General features: G+C 31.5%; 1 protein-coding gene across 1 annotated transcript; it reads right to left on the bottom strand.

Annotated features, from left to right (window-relative positions):
• Positions 1 to 12,597: 12,597 nt before the first annotated feature.
• On the bottom strand, positions 12,598 to 18,695 carry LOC115704717 (probable L-gulonolactone oxidase 6). Its single transcript, XM_030631915.2, has 4 exons — positions 17,945 to 18,695; positions 14,095 to 14,350; positions 13,901 to 14,002; positions 12,598 to 13,448 (listed from the first exon to the last, which is right to left on the bottom strand). The coding sequence occupies exons 1-4, from the start codon at positions 18,602 to 18,604 to the stop codon at positions 12,676 to 12,678; spliced, it is 1,791 nt and encodes a 596-aa protein (XP_030487775.2). The 5' UTR covers positions 18,605 to 18,695; the 3' UTR covers positions 12,598 to 12,675.
• Positions 18,696 to 20,562: the final 1,867 nt, after the last annotated feature.

Genomic DNA, 20,562 nt, shown 5'->3' with positions numbered 1-20,562 from the left:
TTTAGAGCTGATCAATAAAGACATGGCTTGTTTGTTTTGTGTAGATGTCCTAGATTATTATTTATACTAAGTTGGAGCATGTGCTTATAAGACTTGGTCTGAGAATTATAAATTTAATAAATAATTAATTAACAATACTGCTTGGTAGGTTTTTGTATATATTTATATAAATATTGCTATTTGGCACGTGCCAAATATATTTTCTCACTAGAAAGAAAAAGAAGAAAAAAGACACGCCATTTATATAAGATATTTCTCTTTAATTAAATTATGATTCGCTCTCAGTCTCTCACCTTAATGGGATAAGTTTTCGTTGGTTATAATTGTTTTTGATTCTGTTTGGACATGAGTAATAGGACAGAAAATGTATGAGAAATATGAGAGGCTCAGAATATGTTGTGCTCCTAGCAAAGATTATTATTTTCTAGCATATGGAAAATTGATTATCACGATGTGCCCGCACAAGGGTTTTGTTTGTACATGGTACTTGTCGAGTCACGTAAATATTAATTTATTTAAAGTTTTATTTTTTTTTTAAAAAAAATTTAGTAACTAAAATGGTATGATTATTTAAACAATTTGTTTTATAAAAATAAATTGTGACTTTAATCTCAATATATACATACTCACATAGTAGTTATTCTGTGAAAAAATAATTTATTATGATAAGTCATAACAACATATGACTTTAATATTTATTTTTTGTTTCTAGAAAATTCAAAAGAATAATATATGTCTTTTACAAAATTTATTAAAAAAATTATGTAGTGAAAAATAAAGAAAAAAATTGTCATCTTAAAATATAGAAAAAGAATTATTACATAAAAGTTTTAATATAGAATACCCTATTAAAAATAAAACAAAGTGTTATACCTAATTTTCGCAAAAAAATAAAAATGATTACTCTTGCACAAGGGCCCACATGCCAAAAGTACCTTGAAGATACTACAGTTAATCTTGCGACTTTAACCAAGACTCATAAATTTCAAATAAATCAAGACATCGATCCTTCTTGAGGACCCCATGGCACTTTTAGAGGGCTCGAACTCACACACCTAAGTGTGCCCAAACTAGGATTCATGGCCCCGCGCAAGCGTTTTCACCCTGGAGACCTTAATCTGCCAAGGAAACCAACAAGGACTTGACTTGTTTGGACATGAAATTGACTTGGATTTATGTATAAAGTCAAAATAGCACTAAAACCACAAGAGAAGAAGAATAACTGCCACAAGAAAATGGCAGTGCTATCTAGTTTGGAGACCACTGCCATAGTAGAATGGCACAGGTCACTCCTCGCAAACCATGGGAGAAAATTTATTCGAACGGGTTCCCTCAACATCAAAGAGCAAGGGACAAGTGAGAAAAGTTATTTCCGACCTAGGAGCGCCTTAGGTGACTGTGCCATAGGAGAATGTCACATGTCACTCCTCACAAACTATGGGAGGAAAATTGTCTAAGCGGGTTCCCTCGACATCAATGAGAAAAGGGACAAGTGAGGAAAGTCATTTTCGGCCTAGGATTCGCCTTAGCTGACTTGTACCATAAGAGAATGACACAGGTCACTCCTCACAAATTATGGGAGGAAAATTGTCAAGTGGGTTCCCACGACATCAAGAGTAAAAAACAAGTGAGAAAAGTCATTTCGGCCTAGGATTTGCCTTAGGTGACTTGCGTCATAAGAGAATGGCAGTGGTCTCCAATTTAGTAAAGTGGCACAAGTTGGTTACTACACAAGGAAGAGGAATTTATTGACCAAATTATATTTTCAACATCTATGTACCAAATACAAGTGAGAGACACCACGTATGGCTTCCCACAAGCCATGGGTGACCTGTGCCGTTATCAGGCCCCAACTAGTGGCAATGGTCACTTTTTAGGGTGTCAAATGTCGAAATGAGGTTTTTGGGTCCCAAGACCTCCAAAATATGGCTCACCATTAAAAAAAAAAAAGTCAAAACACACCCCAAGGGTCCGAGAACATGCATAGCTGACCTCTGCCATTTGCCCATGGCAGTGCTCGCAACAGGTACAAGACAACATAAACTACCTTCAGTAAAATAGGCATAACTCTCTCAATTTTTATCTAAATGACCTGGTTCAACTTGCATTGGAAAGATAATTTCAAGACGATCAAAGTGTGTCTCACAGACATGACTCAATTCTGAGGTTATCGGATCCAAAATTAGCATACAAGGAAAGTTGATACATTTTACTCAAGAATCGGGAAATGCGGCTAAGCGAGGGTTAGTGGAGCACACCGCCACAGCCTATGTGGCGTTGTGCCAAGTATCAGAAGTCCAAAACGCATGTGTTCAACACTCCATTTCAAATTGGTACATCTTCAACCGAAAATAATTAATTGTTCAATATTTGTGGGATATTTACCTAGATATAAGAAGACTGTTATTGATATTTATTTATTTATTGTAATATTTTATTCATAAAAAAGAGTGGTATACAGGATTTTGTTAATGAGATATCCCGATGTATGAGGGATTACTAACAAACCCTCTAGCCTATATATACATCAAGTAGGAGGCTAAGAAGGAGATCTTCCTTTTGACTTCTTTTTGAGACATTTTCCTCTCTTTTGGAGTTTCTACTCCGAAAACTTCCTCTAGAAAATTACTTAAAGGCAACCAAAAATACCACATTGATGCTGGCATCTTGTTCATTGAGTCCACCATACTCAAGCAACGCCAGACCTCAAAACACCATTGATACTCATCTTTTTCCACAAATTATTAGTCTATTGTTTCTAAGGGTGACAAAACGTGTAATCGTGTCGTGTTTGTGTCATATTTTATGTGACCAGCTTTTATATTTCGTGTCAAGCGTGCCGACCCAATTTTTGACTCGTGCCTAATTATTTCAACTCTAACCTTAATTTTATGCTAAAAAAATTAAATTTTAATTTTTTTTTTTAACTTAGCATTGAATCACTAAATATATATTTTTATATAATTATATTATTATTATTAATTTTTTATTTTATTATATTTAAAAAAATCGTGTCAAATGTGTCACATTCGTGTTAAGCGGGTCATGTCGTGTTTGACCCGTTTTTATTTCGTGTCAAGTCGTGTCGAACCGTTTTCGACCCGCGTCTAATTATCCTGACCCTAACTCGTAAAATTCGTGTCGTGTTCGTGTGCTGTGTCGAAACTCATTTTGCCACCCTTAATTGTTTACAAGAACTTCACAACCTTTAATTTAGATCAGATTTATGATTATCATGTCTTCCACGAGCCGCCTTATATTCATAAATCTCGATTAAGATTTCATCTAGAAATCATTTAATGTACTTTTGTCTACACACTCTTGAGAATATAACTCTGGTGTGTCGGAACTAATCAATAAAACTACAAGTAGATGTAGCCCCATTACCATCACGACATGGGGGTTGAACTACTATAAATCTCTGGTGTCCATTTAATTCTTTGCGGTTTTATTAGTCAGATTAATTTCACCGTGGTCCTCTTTTATTTTATGATCTTCTTAGATTAGTTGATAAAAAACTACGTCAACACAAAGCATAGTGGAATTTTATACTAATCTTCTATCGATTCAACAGTTTGAATGGTGAATTGATTGTACTTTGGACTCATCGTTCGTTTTGGATCTGCATGCAACTGGATTCTCTATTTTTTGGTTGATAATTTCTCAGTAATTTTTTTTGGAGAAACAAGCGATGTTTCTACAAAATTAATTTTTAATATTACTTTTATGGTTATTAAGATAAGATTCATTATTGAACTGCGAATATATTATATTATATATATATTTAAATATGAAAGTATACCTTATTCGAATTCGGTTTTAATTGAACTGTAGTAGATGACAATATATTTTCTGCAACATTTGCGAACATCACAACATCTAATATTTCGGTACCATCGTCAAGTTGTACATATATATATAATTTTATACTAATAATTCATACAGAATATATTAGTGTCGGTGTTATGTTATAATTTCTAATGCTTTAATGGCATAATCTTTTAAAGTTTCTACACATAGAGGCAATAATTTCTTTTACTATATGTGAATACTTAAATAACAACCAAGGAGGAATAAGGAAAAAATTATTGAAAATAAAAATAGTACCATGAACAAAATTGCTCACATCTGTGTTTGGTCATCACTTGAATAAGAAAGTTCAAAATGCTCAGCAACTGAGTATAACAGTGATCTCAAATTTTTCAAATCCTGAAAATAACAAAAGACGACATCAAAGAATCAAACTTTAGGATAAAGGGAAGGCCTAAACTTCCATGAAAAGTTGATTATTAGCAATTTGAGTTGAGTTGAACCATAACATATCAAACTCAATAAGAGGTGCAAGAGTACCTGAAGACTATCTAAAAATAGCAAGCTTTGGTGCTTAGAAACCTCATCGAAATTCGATGCTTCTCTAGGATTGGGCGGAGTAGATTTTCCATGGTGCCCATGACTACTAAGAGAATAATTTTTCCTAAGAAAGTAAAGTTGGTCAACTTAATACTCATCAAAGAAGAAGATGAGAGGAATCAAAGCAAAGGTGGGAAAATGGCATAACCAAGCATTAACCTCAAACTTTAAAAGTCTGTTTTCCCTAATTGAAACTCAAATCCAAAAACTAATGAGAGTATATTTATAAATATGTGAGGAACAAAATCTGAACATAACAGACACTGTGCTTGTCTGCGTGGTTTGGGTATCCACTAAAAGCTAATAAATACAATACCAACAACTGCTATTTTGGGAGCTTTCAATACTTTCAATACACTATTTTATGAAGATTATATAAGAAATAAGCAACATAAAATAGGTAGTGATGGCCATATTTCTGCAACCATCTCAGAAGGAAATCAACATATCAATTGTTAAAAGAAGAAAAAAAATTAAATATATAAATAAAAATATTGTTATTCCATACTTCTGTAATCACTGCATAAAAAGAGTATTTTGTCTGAGTTTCACTAATACAATGGAAATTGTATAAAAATTGAATGAAACCCACATAAAGTAAATAACAACTAATCCTTAAAAAACACCAAAAGCTATAAATTTTCAAATTCTAAGTAACCAACCAATAACATTACATTTGCATGTAAGATAAATTAACAATTAACCCAAGATCTATTTGTATATAACATAGAACACAATAGTAGTATATGATAATTGAGTATGTGTACCTGATTGATCCATAGCAATTATCTCTGATTGATCCACAGCAGTTACTCCAATTCGATAGTGCAATACTATCAACTAAGTCTTCCTCCCTAGATCTCTAAATCAGAAGCAGTTTATTTTCTCTGATTATCAAAAGGTATACAATTGTGACGAGACAATATGTATTTATAGAGTTAGGGAGGGGACTTAGCTACAAAACCCTAGTTGGTGGGCACACTCATCAAAGGCTTGGTCAACTAGAAAAGCCCACACTTCTAGACTTTACTCACAGATGCTAAGCCCATTAACAATTGATCACCAACAACATGGGCTAACACAGCAAAGAACTATCCAATCAACCCAAGTTTTAATAAAACCAATAAAATATAATGTAAGCCCAAATAAAAGTCTAACATTCTCCCACTTGGGCTACATTGATTTAATACATATATATTATATATCAAAATAATTTTGTTTGAAAACGACTCATGGGTTGAACAACAAGAAAACATTTGTGGCCACTTTAAAGCGATAGTTCTGCATTAGCATCTCGACATACTTAGGTCAATTTAACCTTTGATAATGAACTATGACAATCATATTGTTTTTAGCTCAACAAAAGACATTCATAATCACAAATACCAAAGTATTAAATCGACATGGTCAATAAGTCTAGTAGTGTGGTAAGGAATTATGTTCAACATGTGATCAATTTAAAATAACATAATATCCTTATCAGTCCTCAATTTCCGATAGTGATGCTTAATAAATAAGTCAGTGAAATTAAACATACACCACTTAAAATAAGTAAGTGTCACTAAACTTGCTTAAAGAATTAAGCCAACAACATATCATTGTCAATAAGCAAATAAATTTAAAAGACAATGATCACAACAATATGAACCACATGCTTTCAATTCAATCATTCTCGAGAATATAACAAAACATAATTGAAAACATAACCATTCAATAATAAAAAAATATTGAAACATAAAATGTAGTTCATAACTTTATTCAGAAAATTATAAATAATAATTTCTAAAAACAAACAGAAAACAAAACTCCCACTAACCCAAAAGATCAAAAGATTCTAAAATGCCCATATTACAACATGTTTATTAAACAGCACGACACTTAACCCTTTGGTTAGAGGATCAGCTAACATCGACTCGGTCTTGCAATTTTCAATAACAATGTCTCCTTTCTTGACCAAGTCTGCGACGAGTGAGATACTTTATTTCCATATGTTTAGAAGCACTACTAATCTTGTTATTCTTTGAAAAGAAAACGGCGACATCATTATCACAATAGATTAGCATAGGTGTGGAAATAGAATCAACAACTCGTATCTCCGAAATAAAATTCTTCAGCCACAAAGCTTGCAAAGATGCCCCATAACATGCAACAAACTCAGCATACATAGTAGATGACGTGATCAAAGTACGATTTGACAACTCTTCCAAGAAATGGCGGCACTCGCCAAGGTGAAAATATAGCCAGATGTTGACTTTAAATCATCTACACAACCACCAAAATCTGAATCGAATAACCAACAACTCGAAGATTGTCAACATGCTTATACACGAGCATAAAACTCTTCGTTCTTTGCAAATATCTCAAAACTTTCTTGGGCTGCAACCCAATGATCAAGGCCGGGATCGGATAAATATCTCCCAAGAACATTGACTACGAAAGCTATGTCGAGGTCGAGTGCAAATGCGAGCATACATCAAACTCCCTACTACACTTGCATAAGGGATGTTCTTCATTGCTCCTCTTTCCAAGTCGTTCTTACGACATTCTTGCAAGTGAACTTGTCCCTTTCGGAATAGGAACGAGCCGGCTTTACACAAATCCATGTTGAACCTTTTGAGCACACGATTAATGTAAAGCTTCTTGAGATAAGCCAAGAACTTTTCGATTCTGTCACGATGGATCTCAATCCCCAAAACATAGGATGCCTCTCCAGAATCTTTCATATCAAAATTGGAAGGCAGAAAATTTTTGGTCTCATTTAGTAGTGACAAATCACTTTCTTGGCAAGTAAAATGTCATCTACATAAGAACAACGAAAAATATAACGACTCCCCTAATCGATCTTCATATAAATACAACGATCAAACTTGTTCTCTACGAAACCAAACGATGTCACAACCTTGTCAAACTTCAAGTACCCTTTGGCGAGATGCTGTTTGAGACCATAAATGGATCGTTTCAACTTGCAAACTAAGTGTTCTTTTCCTTTCTCCTTGTAGCCTTCAGGTTGAGACATATATACTTCCTCATTCAATTCTCCATTCAGAAAAGCAGTTTTAACATCCATTTGATGCAACTCTAAATCAAAATGCGCAACTAAGGCCATAATAATTGAATGAATCTTTAGTGGAAACAGAGAAAGTTTCGGTGTAATCAATACCTTCTCTTTGAGTAAAGCCTTTAGCCACTTAAACGCGCTTTAAACCTTTCAATCATCCCTTTTTATCCCTTTTAGCCTTTAAAATCCACTTACAACCTATTGGTTTAAAACCATCCGGTAATAAAACTAGCTCCCATACACCATTTTTCTTCATGGAGTCGATCTCATCATCGTAGTCGCTAACCATTTTGAAGATTGTGGACTATTAAGTGCTTCACTAAAAGTGACGGGATCCTGACAAAATGATCAATATCATATTCTCCTTCTCCAAGATAAACAAAATTATCATGACACTTTGTTGACTTCTTTTGTCTACGAGATCTTCTTAGAGGAGGTACTTCGGAATAACTTCTCTTTGTTGATCATTGTTTTGAATAACATCTTCCACAACCTGAATTTCTTCAATGACGGGATTCTCATTAACAATAAAGGAGCTTCATCATTAACAAGCCGCTTCATCGATAATAGGCCCTTCATCATCTTCGATATCGGGAGCAATGTATTCATCAACAATGGGAGTATTACCAACTGGAGTAGGATTGAGACTACTATTATCATTTCTTGAAAATGGCATAGGAATACAAATTCCTTTAGAGGACTCCCCATTTCAAAGAGATGTTGAAGGAATTTTTCGACAACATCAAATTCCGAAATTTAGCGATGCGAGATTCAACAATTCGCGTACCACGAGTGGGACGGTAAAAGCGATAGCCTTTTGAGCGCATTGGATAACCAATGAAATAACAGCGATTTGTTCTCGGATCTAACTTTTTCAAATTAGGATCATAAATCTTTACTTCGATTTTGGACAACCCCATACACGAAGATGATTTAGACTAGGCTTCCGCCCGATCCACAACTCAAAAGGGTCTTGGGAGCAGTTGCGGGAACACGATTTAAAATATAAGTTGCGGTCATAAGTGCTTCACCCCATAAAAACTCTGGAAGATTTGTTCTACTCATCATACTTCTAACCATATCCATGAGAGTGCGATTTCTCCTTTCGGCAACGCCATTTGCTCGGAGTGAACCGGGCACTTAATGTATTGAGCAACTATACCATTTTCTTGTAAGTACTCGCAAAAAGCCCCATGTGTTGTCCGGATTACGTATAACGACCATAATATTCTCCTCCACGATCAGAATGAACAACTTTGATGACTCTTCCTAATTGTTTCTCAACCTCATTTCGAAAAATTTTGAGTTTATCAAGGGCGTTAGATTTTTCTTTAATTAAATAGGTGAATCCATAACGAGAAAAATCATCGATAAAAGTGATAAAATACTTGTTTACGCACAACGTGGTGGAATAAGGACCAGCGATGTACGTATGTGGATAAGTTCCAATAAAGATTGATAGGTTGCGGTCTTAACTTTCTTGTTTTAGTCAATTTTCCACGAGTACAATCAACACGAGTATCCCAATCGAAGCATCAAGAGGAGGAAGTATTTCGGATTTAATTAAACGATCAACCACTTTCTGGAAATATGACCCAATTCTTTTGTGCCATAATAATAAGGATGTTTCCTTAATATGGGTCTTTTACCCACGGTATTCACAACATTAAAAGAGGAATCTAAAGGAGCCAATGACAACTTGTAAAGACAATCAGAATAAGAGCAATTTCCAATAATTCGAGAGTCAAGCATAATGTCAACATTATCATTTGCAAAATGAAAAGAATATCCTTGTTTAACCAAAAGCGGAAGCGAAACTAAATTCTTTTTAAAAGTAGGAACATAAAAAGTATTGTTCGAGAATAATCTTATCACGAGGCGTAATTCAAGAATAAATGTTCCAACATAGATAACGTCAACTCCAACATCATTGCCCACTTTAAGCTTGGACTCCCTCTCACTTGGCTTCACGAGATCCTTTAGCCCCCGTAAGGAAGCGAAACATGAACGGTAGCACCACCGTCTAACCACCAAGAATCAATAGGAACATCAACTAGATTAGATTCAAAACAAACACATGCCAATGGATTACACGATTGTGCTTGCTTCTTTTCTAACCAAGTCTTAAATTTGTGACGGTCTGTTCTCCCGATGCCCCAATTTTTCACAAAAGTAACACTTCACATTAGAGTATTTGGACTTTCCGTTGTTATTCTTCTGTTTATTCTTATGCTCCTTACCATTACCATTCTGTTTAGTAGCACCATCATTTTTATTCTTGAATTTTCCTTTTCCTTTGTTGGGCTTGAGGTGAGAAACATAGTTAGCAGATTCATTCTTCTCCCTTTTAAGCTTGCTTTCTTCAGCTACACCTTTCGAGAAATTAGGTCGGCGATAGTCCATGTTTGATTGTAAAGTGTTGTAGGAAATTTTGTCTTGATAAAGGCCGAAAGAGCGGGGAAGAGCATGAAGAGCTCGATGAATAATGAAAGAGTCAGGAAGAGGAATATTATGATCTTTCAACTTGGACTGAACATTCACCAATTTCAGAATAAAATCTCGCACTCCTTTTAATTCATCATACTTAATGGTTGTCATTTCATCCATAAGATGTCCAGCTTCAGCGTTTTCACCAGTGTCGTATAATTTTTCTACAGCATTGAAAAAATCTTTGGCATTTGTAGTGTCTGGCAAACCACTCAATAGATGTTCAGGAATGGATCTTTTCATAGTAAGAAGACTAAGTCGACTTGACTTTTCCCATTGTGCATGATGAGTTCTCTCGGCGGTACATGCTTGGATCGAGTAAGATCGGCGAGTTTTTCTTCTCGTAGGCACAAGTCCATATCCATTATGCCTAAAGTAAATTCCACATCTCGTTTCCATGTCTTGTAGTTGGAAGCATTCAAAATATGGATGGAAGCATTATTGTTGTTCACGAAAAAGGAAGTGAAAAATTCAAAAAATTAAAACTTGAATAAGCAATATGAGCAATGTATTAGAAAATATTGTAGAATCAACTGGTCATTATAAACTCCCCTTTGGGGTGAGAATATAACACACACATGATCTACCTTCATGAAGTTAACAACAAAGAAAAAATACATATTATTTAAGAATTTTATTACCTTTGGGCAAATAAATTTCTTAAAAATATGTATTAATTCAAGCAAAAAAAAAATAATAATAAATTTATATATTTAAATTATTACCTTTGGGCAAATAATTAAAATATATACATTTAATATTAACTCACTTCATGGAATGTGAACTAATATATGTAAATACTACCTTTGGGCAAGTAATTACACATATAGTCAACCAAAAATATAATATTTTCTTCAACATGTGAAATTTGGTGATAAAACAATCATTGAAAATTAATAATTTTCAACCAAATTTCCAAAAGAGATATATAATTGCTTTTATTATATTGATAATAAAAAAAATAAAGTGTCCACCATAACACATTATTTTTATATCAAATAATCAAGTTTTATAACTTTAGAACAACAATTAATGGAAAAATGTGAAATAAAGAATATTGGTGGAGATTACATAGTCAAGATAAATTAAACAAGAGAGTGACTATGTCATATGGGACGAGAAGAAACTCAAAAATTTTCTATGATCGACAGATTTCAAAAAATCATCAAAAATTATTTTTAATAATTTTTTAACTACATAATTATCATTAAAATAATAATAATTATTAAACGGAGTCAAAAAATTAATTAAAAATCATAGAAAATCAGAAATTGAATTTTAAGCACGTTGGAAAAAAGAACGTCGAAAACCGAGGCCCCACGTGGCCGCACGCGCCCCCACGCGCCACCTGCGCGAGTGGGCTTCGCGGCCTGGCTGCTTCTTCTTCTTCCTGGGCGGGTTCCAGTCGGGTCACGCGACCCGTTTGCCTCCAGTCGGGTCTGGTCGTGTTTTCCGGCCAAAAACTCGACGAAAACACCGGAATTTGGATGGGTTTTGCTCGGGATTGAATTTCTAATTGATCTATGCTACTAATTTCGGGTATTAAAGACTAAAAAACAATAGATCTAAAGAAAAGCAATTCAAAAAATAAAGAGCATAAAAAATTGATTTGGAATATCAATCTTAATTACAATACAAAATTAATCATTTAAGAACATTCATAAACAATTAATAATGAGATATCTATAATCAATTTTAGATTAAAAACCATAAAATCAAAATACACAATTATAATTTCATATTATAATCATATAAACCCTAAAACTTTAAAATTAAAATTCTCTTAATATAGACTATCAATTCAAACATATAATATATCAATTGAAAGAGAATTTAACGATCAATAAAATCCCTAAAGTTTTAAGATTTATAAACAAAAAATTACACATAAAATAATAACGAAATTAATATGAAATTATGGATAATTAATATATACAAATTAATTATACTAATTATAGGTTCTAAATCATATACAATAGGCAATCTGATACCACATGTTAGATAAATTAACAATTAACCCAAGATCTATTTGTATATAACATAGAACACAATAGCAGTATATGATAATTGAGTATGTGTACCTGATTGATCCATAGCAATTATCTCTGATTGATCCACAGCAGTTACTCCAATTCGATAGTGCAATACTATCAACTAAGTCTTCCTCCCTAGATCTCTAAATCAGAAGCAGTTTATTTTCTCTGATTATCAAAAGGTATACAATTGTGATGAGACAATATGTATTTATAGAGTTAGGGAGGGGACTTAGCTACAAAACCTAGTTGAAATTTGGGCTGCCTCGCTCATCAAAGGCTTCATCAACTAGAAAAGCCCACATACGCTTCACCTAGACTTTACTCACAGATGCTAAGCCCATTAACAATTGATCACCAACAACATGGGCTAACACAGCAAAGAACTATCCAATCAACCCAAGTTTTAATAAAACCAATAAAATATAATGTAAGCCCAAATAAAAGTCTAACATTGCAATGATAGCAAGATGAAACATCAAAACCATGATAATCACAAAAGAATTTGATGGGAATGAAAATGGTCATTTTGAACCATAAATGCTAGCTAATACCAATTAAATATCATCCACGCATACAATCCAAAACAATGAATTTTCTGTTTGAGGATACACAATCTTATTTTATTTAATCATTCAAAAGGACTCAATGATTTGATGAAGAACATGATGAGAACTCCAAACAACATCAAAGCTCATCGCGAATTTCATCAATGACAGAGTCTATGATCTGTTCAAATAAATCATCGTTGGTTTCCAAACGAGTACAAACCTTCGCATCACTATAAATTTTTCCTGGTCGACAGAAATAATCTTTACTAGGGGCACAATGAACATCCTCTGTACACCTACACAAACCTTCCAATGCACAACCCTTCTTCACTATACTTAACCCATCCTTAAGTCCTAAAACTTGGTCACTCCACTCACTTGAGAATAACCCCAAAGGGTCATAAGCCTTTTTAACCTTCAAAAACTCTTTACCATTCTTATACTTGTTTAGAACTCCTTCAAAAGCTATGTTCCTGTTCTTCCCCCAATGGGGTAAGGCTCCATATTTAAACATAGCCAATTGCTCAATCTCTTCAAGTATGTCTTCATAAAGTCTTGGAACCAATGGATCTTTGCTTCGATAATAAGTGATATCAAAGTCAATTGCATCTCCATCTTTACCCAAATAAGCAGTTGAGGCCGTTACATAACGCATGAGAATTCCATTGTAGCGTTCTATGCCACATAAGGCTTTTGGTTTTAACTTGACAAGTTCTTGAACATCTTGAATGAAGCTCTTGGCCGAGGACAAGGCTACACTAAATGTGGTTTGGTGGAAAAACTCACCCTTAATATTGGGGTCCCATGCACACGCTGTGATACTTGCATCTTCAAGACTATCTAAACATGTTCCTGATGCTTGAACTTTGTGTTGAGATCCAATTACTGGATATCCAGTGAACAAAATACCTATTTAATTTGAATAAATTATTAGTTGTAATTAATAATAAAAGTAGTTTGTTGCATAAATGTTTAAGTTTAACTTCAAATTGTAAATAAATACTTAAGTTTAATTTTTGGCGGTAATAATATGTAAGTTATATTTTTGGAACTTTGTAAGTACCTAACAGTTAAATGTTAAGTCATTATATTCACACATCATTTGCTTATTGCTATATTTAAATTTTTTTTTTTAAAATAATAAAAATAATGACTTGGACCAATCAGGGATCGCCACATGATAATTTACTTAACACTTAACAGCAAGGTACTTACAGAAGTTCCAGAATTATAACTTAGGTATTATTATCACTAAAAATTAAACTCAGCTATTTATTTATAACTGGGAGTTAAAATTAGGTATTTATACCACAAATTATTCTAATAATAATATTAGACCACTCAATAATCTCATGACTCACCATTGTTTGTTAAACCATAAGCACTTTTAGTAAGGAAAGCAGTGACAAGCTTCGCACTAATGCATTTCCCATCTTCATCATTTGACGAATCTTGATTCTCCTCTATTACATTATATATACGATTTAATTAGTAGTGGAAAAATGACTAAATGTATTTTATAAATTATTAATTAATAACTGTATATATAAATTACCTGTGAGCCTAGCAAGTGCAAGTACTACAGAGGGGGAGGAACGAAATGGAATGAAATCGTATAAACCATTGCCAGAAGTGTTGGAAGAAACTCTGTCATCGACTCTGTAAACTACCTTTTGCTGAGCAGGGTACCATGTTATATCTGCAAACTCGTGTTTCCTACCAAAACTCCCAATTTCATCTCCCAAATTGGAGTCATCTTTGCTCACGTAACTAATTGACCTTTTAAACAGAGCCTCTAGTTTAAACGTCACCTATATTATAAAATATTATGTTAAAATTAGATAATAATTTTAACAAATCTTGTTTTATATATGATGATATATATATGAAAAGATGTAATTAATGTTTTATCATGCAGTCAAAATATTGTTTTACTAATTAATTTTTAATTAGTTGGTCTATTATTAAAATTTGGAACGTTTAGGTGCCTAATTAATTTTAAAACAAGTAGTATTAGTTAATGACATCGTGCTAGCTAGCTACCCCCATTCATTAAACAAAAAAAGAATTGGGAGCCATTTCGGTTCGGAATAACCAATTAATTAATTATAATTTCTTCATTTGATAAGGTCTATGGTACTGATGTTTACAAGTTTTAAACATTGGAAGTATGGAATTTATAATTATATTATTATTCAGACACTATAAAAAGTTATATTTTATTGGTAATTAACATAATTCATTCAAGATTACGTGTTGTGCTAATCAGTACAATAAAATATAATTACTTATAACTTTATTAAAAAATTGTCCATAATCTTAGTCATTACCTATTATATAATAATAAAATTTGTTTTAATTATAATAAAGTATGATATTTGTGATTATTATTAGTCTACGGCCAATTCTTGATGAAAATTAAGTATGATAAAATTAAATGTGTAAAATATTTGTAGTGGGATGAGACTTCATAGATATATGTTTAGTCTAAAAAGTTAGCCTGAACAAAAGAACATAATTAATAGTGCTTTTATTTGTTTTTCAGATAAAAAAATAGTGCTTTTGCAATTTTGTTTTTCCTGGTAGTACTGTAATTTGTCTTGATTATATTTTTCAAAAGCTTATTTAATTATCACGTATCTTATTCTTTTGTCGCGATTGTTTTTTTTTTTTTTTTTTGCATTTACCAAAATGGGTCAAATAAAAATTACCCAAACCTACAAAAAATACATATTTACAAAAAAACGTTTTGAAAATATGATCTATTATTTCAAATTTCTTTATTTACTAGTTAAAAGTGAAAGGTTTGAATATTTAATGATCCATTATTTGTATTTTTTTTGTTTCATCTTGCATTTGGTTGGATCCAACTCATACAAGTTTGAAATTTTTGTCTTACGCACGTACTTTTATATAATTTCTTTAGAACGTCCTTTGATACTTTGATGTCTCTTTTTATTTTTATATGTTTATATTTTAAAGCTGATTTTTAATATATTTTTACAAACATAGTAACTCATATATAACAATATACAGAACAATTTAAATCATGTATTTAAAATTTACATAATAACTAATAAAATAATTTAAATCGCAATCTATATTTATATAATAACTTATATAAAACTTACCAAAATAACCCAAATTATAAAATTAATTAATTTGAAATACGTTTCTTTTTTTAAACAAAGTGATTTTAGTAATTAACGATGGACATGCGTTTTAATCGTGTGTACTTACTGATAATTAAATATTGGTTTTGACAATTTGAAAATGACTCAATTTCAATTAAGAAAATTCCATCAATTACATTTGTAATTATTATTCAAATGCTATAATCTCGTATATGCTTTAATTTATTATTATTATTATTATTATTATTATTATTATTTTGCAGGAATGCTTTATTTTAGTTGAAGAGTTCCAAATTGATGTAAATATTGTAATAAAAAGGATTAAACATAGAGGAAACTGTAGCAAATAATACCTAAGCACCAAACTTAAGTTTGTTAGGTAATTAATTAAGATATATATACATATAATTAGCACCAACATTTTATGCTAAAAGGTTAGTAATATTAAGTAGGGCTGTTTATCCGATTTAATTCGCACTTTTTTGGTCAAACAACATTCAATCCGCACTAAGTGCGGATTTTATTTTTTGGATCCAATCCAATCCGTACAATAGTACGGATTGGATCGGTTACTTTGAATTTGTTACTTTTTAATATTAAATTATTTAATATTAATGAAAAAAATATTTTTTTTTTCACATAATTAGCAACAAAATAAAACAAATTATAGTTATTTTATGTCTCCAACAACACATTAAATAAATAAAATAACAAATTAAAAATTTAAAGGAAGAAAAAAAAATTGTATATATAAAAAAAAAATTTATTTTATTTTAAATTGTATGTAGAAAAAAAAATATAAGAATAAAATATACATTTTATCTATTAAATTTTGCAATATAATTATATTATATGTATTAGACTTTTAAATTACTATTTTCTTTATATTAAAATGTATTTGTATATATAATTTTTTAATTTTATTATAAATATGTGTGGATTGGATTGGATCGGTTACTTTTATATGTCAATCAACATTCAATCCGCACAAGTGCGGATTTTGAATTTTCCAATCCAATTCAATCCGCACAAATGCGGATATCCGCACTTTGCGGATTGGATTGGATTGGATCGTGCAGATTGGATTGGATCGGCTATTTTATGAACACCCCTTATTAAGAAATTAAAATTTTATATTTTAATAATACGATTGTTATTGACTAATAATAATTTTGATTCCAATAATTTAAGTATGATTTTTAATGTTTTCATGAAACAAATGAACTATATATGAAGCTGAGAAATAATGTATCCCATAATTTTACTAAATAATTATATAACTCTAATATAATACGCCATGTCTTAATTAATTGTCCAACACCTTAAATATCCTATAAAATGCTCTTGTTATATGGTTATTATAACAATTAAAATTAGCAGTTTAATAATATTATATATATAGTAGGAATAGATTAAGCAACAGAATTATAATATATATTTAATAAGAATCAAGGAAATATTTATGATTGGTTTTCATATAATTTTTTTTTTAATTTCTCGTGTATTTTTTTTAATGAGTAATATTTATATTGATATAGCGCATGAAGTCATGGTTCAATTTATATATATAAATTGATAAATTAAACACCTTAATTTAGTTTTTTTTTTTCTTTTATTTTTTTTTTTTAAAAAAAATTAAACTCTTAATTTATAGTTAGTTATAAGTAATTAATAAATTAGCTCTTGTTTTAATCGACTTTTAAACATATTCCTCGTTATTATTTTAGTTAAACAATAAAGACAAATAATTTAAAAAAACAAAATATTAGGATGCATTTGATAACATTCAGTTTTATGATTTTTATTAGTTATAAAAGTAAAAATACTTTCTAAAAATATTTTCTATAAAATTGTTTTTATTTTTTAATTATTTAGTTGAGAAACAAAATTTAAAAAATTTTGAAAATAAAAAAATTATTTTTAAAATTTTTTGAAACAATTTTTTATTTTCTTAATAAATATTTTGGGCTTCAACCCCAACCTAAATCTTAAGATTCGGACTCCGACCTCTATCTCGGTCCGGGACGGACCACCCGACGCCAAACCCACATTTAGATTTGACTTAAATAAAATCAAAAAATAAAATAAAAACGAAATTTATATATTATTTTCTTTTTTTACAATTAAAAAATAAAAATAATTATAAAACATAATTTAATTTTTAAAAATACAAACTTTATTTTTATTTTTATTTTTTTCATTAAAAAATTAAAAATTAAAGTGTTACCAAACCCTTTTAATTAGGTTAATTAATAAGAAACCAATGTATACCTGTGAGATAACACCAAGAACTCCAAGTGAGACTTTGGCTGCGTTTAGTTCTTCATCACCTTCCTTGAGCCGTCGGACTTTGACAAATCCATCCACCTCACTGCCCGGACTGACGATCGTAAGCCCAATAACATAGTCATGAACCGCGCTTCCCTTGCCCCACAAAGTGCTGCCATGTGCACCCGTCCCCAACATACCTCCAACGGTCAAACCCCACCAATAGGGCGTGTAAGGCAAAGCCAGCTTTGCCTTTGCAGCCTCACTTATGAGGTCTCTAAGCGTCACCCCGCTCTCAACCGTCATCGTCATGGCATTCGTGTCGATGTTGAGCACCTTATTAAGGCGCTCGGTGCTTATAAGAAGACCATCTTCTCCCCCGGGACAAACTAGCTTGGGAATGCTGTGAGAGAATTGGGTGGTTGCCTTCATTTTCAATCCTCTCCTTGTGCCGTCAGCGACGGTCGCAATGAGTTCTGCTTCCGAAGTAGGGTAGGCTGCGGAGCCTGCCCTACAGATAGTGCGGTCGGGAAAGATACCATAGGAGTTAGTGATTGTGCATTTTGAGTTGCCATTGGTGCACGTAATGGGTTCTTCTGGAGGTGTAGAATAAGCTACCCACATCAATAATAAGGATATTAGTAGTCCTAATAAGGGAGACATTTTAGAGCTGATCAATAAAGACACGGCTTGTTTGTTTTGTGTAGATGTCCATTGGTACCTAGATTATTATTTATACTAAAAGTTGGAGCTGTGCTTATAAGACTTGGTCTGAGAATTATACATTTAATAAATAATTAATTAACAATACTACTTGGTAGGCTTTTGTATATATTTATATAAATATTGCTATTTGGCACGTGCCAAATATATTTCTCACCAGAAGGAAAAAAGAATAGAAAAGACAGTACGTTATTTATATTTATTAATGGGATAACTTTTCGTTGATTACATACTTGACTGTGTCCGACATTGTTGTAACTGGTTTATGTTAGTGTTACCATATATATATATGTACAAAGTTAATTAAATTAAATGAGACTAATTTGGTGTTAAATTTGAAAGAGGTATCATGTCTTCTTGTTTTTTATTCTGTTTGGACATGAGTAAGACAGAAAATGTATGAGAAATATGACCAGCTCAGAATATATTGTGCTCCTAGCAAATATTATTATTGTCTAGCTAGCACATGGAAAATTGATTATGACGATGCGCACAAGGGTTTTGTACTTATGTATATATAGTCGGCCGTTTGAATATTAAGGGGAAAAGTTATTGAATGAAATTCAATAATGCCACCGAGGTTTTCGGTGATAATTCTGATGATCATGTGATCTATAATAATAATAATAATTAATGATTAAAAAATTAAGATTACTGTCAAAACAGAAAATTATGATCATTTTGAAGATATATAATAGCTAACACGTTTGTTGTTTTCCATAACGATCCGTAGTTGACAAAAAGACAACAAGTATATAGTTTAATTAAGTATTTCTAACACACACGGTGCTCTTACCCTACAATTTAATATTTTTTTTTGACACAAGTAACACATACAGTGGTGATTAATTAGTTGCATTTTTTTTGTTAGAGCTAGGCCCCATAATTATAAACAAGATTAATGAAGTAGTAATGGTCCATCTGGTTGTTGTATATTAAAATTAATATTCTTCTCAACTTATATATTTTAATATGAGTCAAATCGAATATATATTATATATATTTATATAAATTATATTTATACAAGTTATGTACCTATACCCACGTAAGACTGAAAGTAAATGAATCATGTTTAGGTTTCAACTTGGCCATAGGACTAGGACATGCATGCGTGAAAAAGAAGAAGAACAATAATAATAATAAAAAATCTCATGAAACCCAGAAGAGCAAAAGACACTTAATTGGATAAGATTGAGAGTTTTTAGGTAGTGATGATTGATACCTTGGTCAAATTTATACATTTTATATAAGAGGCTGCGATTGGTATATGAGATTGGATTAATTAGTATTCATATATATACTAGCAAAAAACTACGTTCGAGGCACGTATACTAAATTTTATGCTAGATTTTTTCTATATTATTTGAAAGTGAGATTATTATTGAATACTGAATGCAATATATTAGTGTTTAAGAAAGCTTAATGATTTAAATATGTTCTTAAGTTAATCCAAAAATAAACTAAAAATTGATGTTCCAATACTTAAAGAAACATTACTTAAATGGGGGTAAGATTAAAAGGAAATTAAAAAATCAATCTCTAAATTGTTGATAATTGAAGATAGCATTAGTCTAAAAATTGTAGATAAGAAAACTAATGATAGTCATTGGTGGATTTCAATATTCATTTTCTTTGATAGAGACAATAGTGTAAGTTTTGTATTTTGCACTTTTCATTCTAGCCGGGTCCGCATATATCTGGATTATCTATTTTTTCTTTGATAAATTGAATGTGGTAGTGTCGACAAAGCGGCGATGTTCCTGCAAACAGTGATGTATTTTCATGTAAGATGATTAGACACGGTGTGCATAATTTATTTAATTAAATAATCAACTTATGAAAGGCATGTAAAACTATTAAATTTTTTTAAAACTACACCTCTGCAGTATATTTCATTA

Source organism: Cannabis sativa, chromosome 1 (genome assembly GCF_029168945.1).
Source record: "Cannabis sativa cultivar Pink pepper isolate KNU-18-1 chromosome 1, ASM2916894v1, whole genome shotgun sequence".
Taxonomy (NCBI): domain Eukaryota; kingdom Viridiplantae; phylum Streptophyta; class Magnoliopsida; order Rosales; family Cannabaceae; genus Cannabis; species Cannabis sativa.
Note: the sequence above shows the minus strand (reverse complement) of the source record. Positions and strands in the feature narration are given on the sequence as shown.

Excerpts from the sequence above, each read along its gene's own strand:
- LOC115704717 (XM_030631915.2), bottom strand. The coding sequence starts at position 18,604 with ATGTCTCCCTTATTAGGACTACTAATATCCTTATTATTGATGTGGGTA. Across the intron at positions 14,351-17,944 it reads TTCTTGGTGTTATCTCACAG|GTGACGTTTAAACTAGAGGC; the intron begins GTATACATTGGT and ends TTTATAATATAG. Across the intron at positions 14,003-14,094 it reads TGCACTTGCTAGGCTCACAG|AGGAGAATCAAGATTCGTCA; the intron begins GTAATTTATATA and ends ATAATGTAATAG.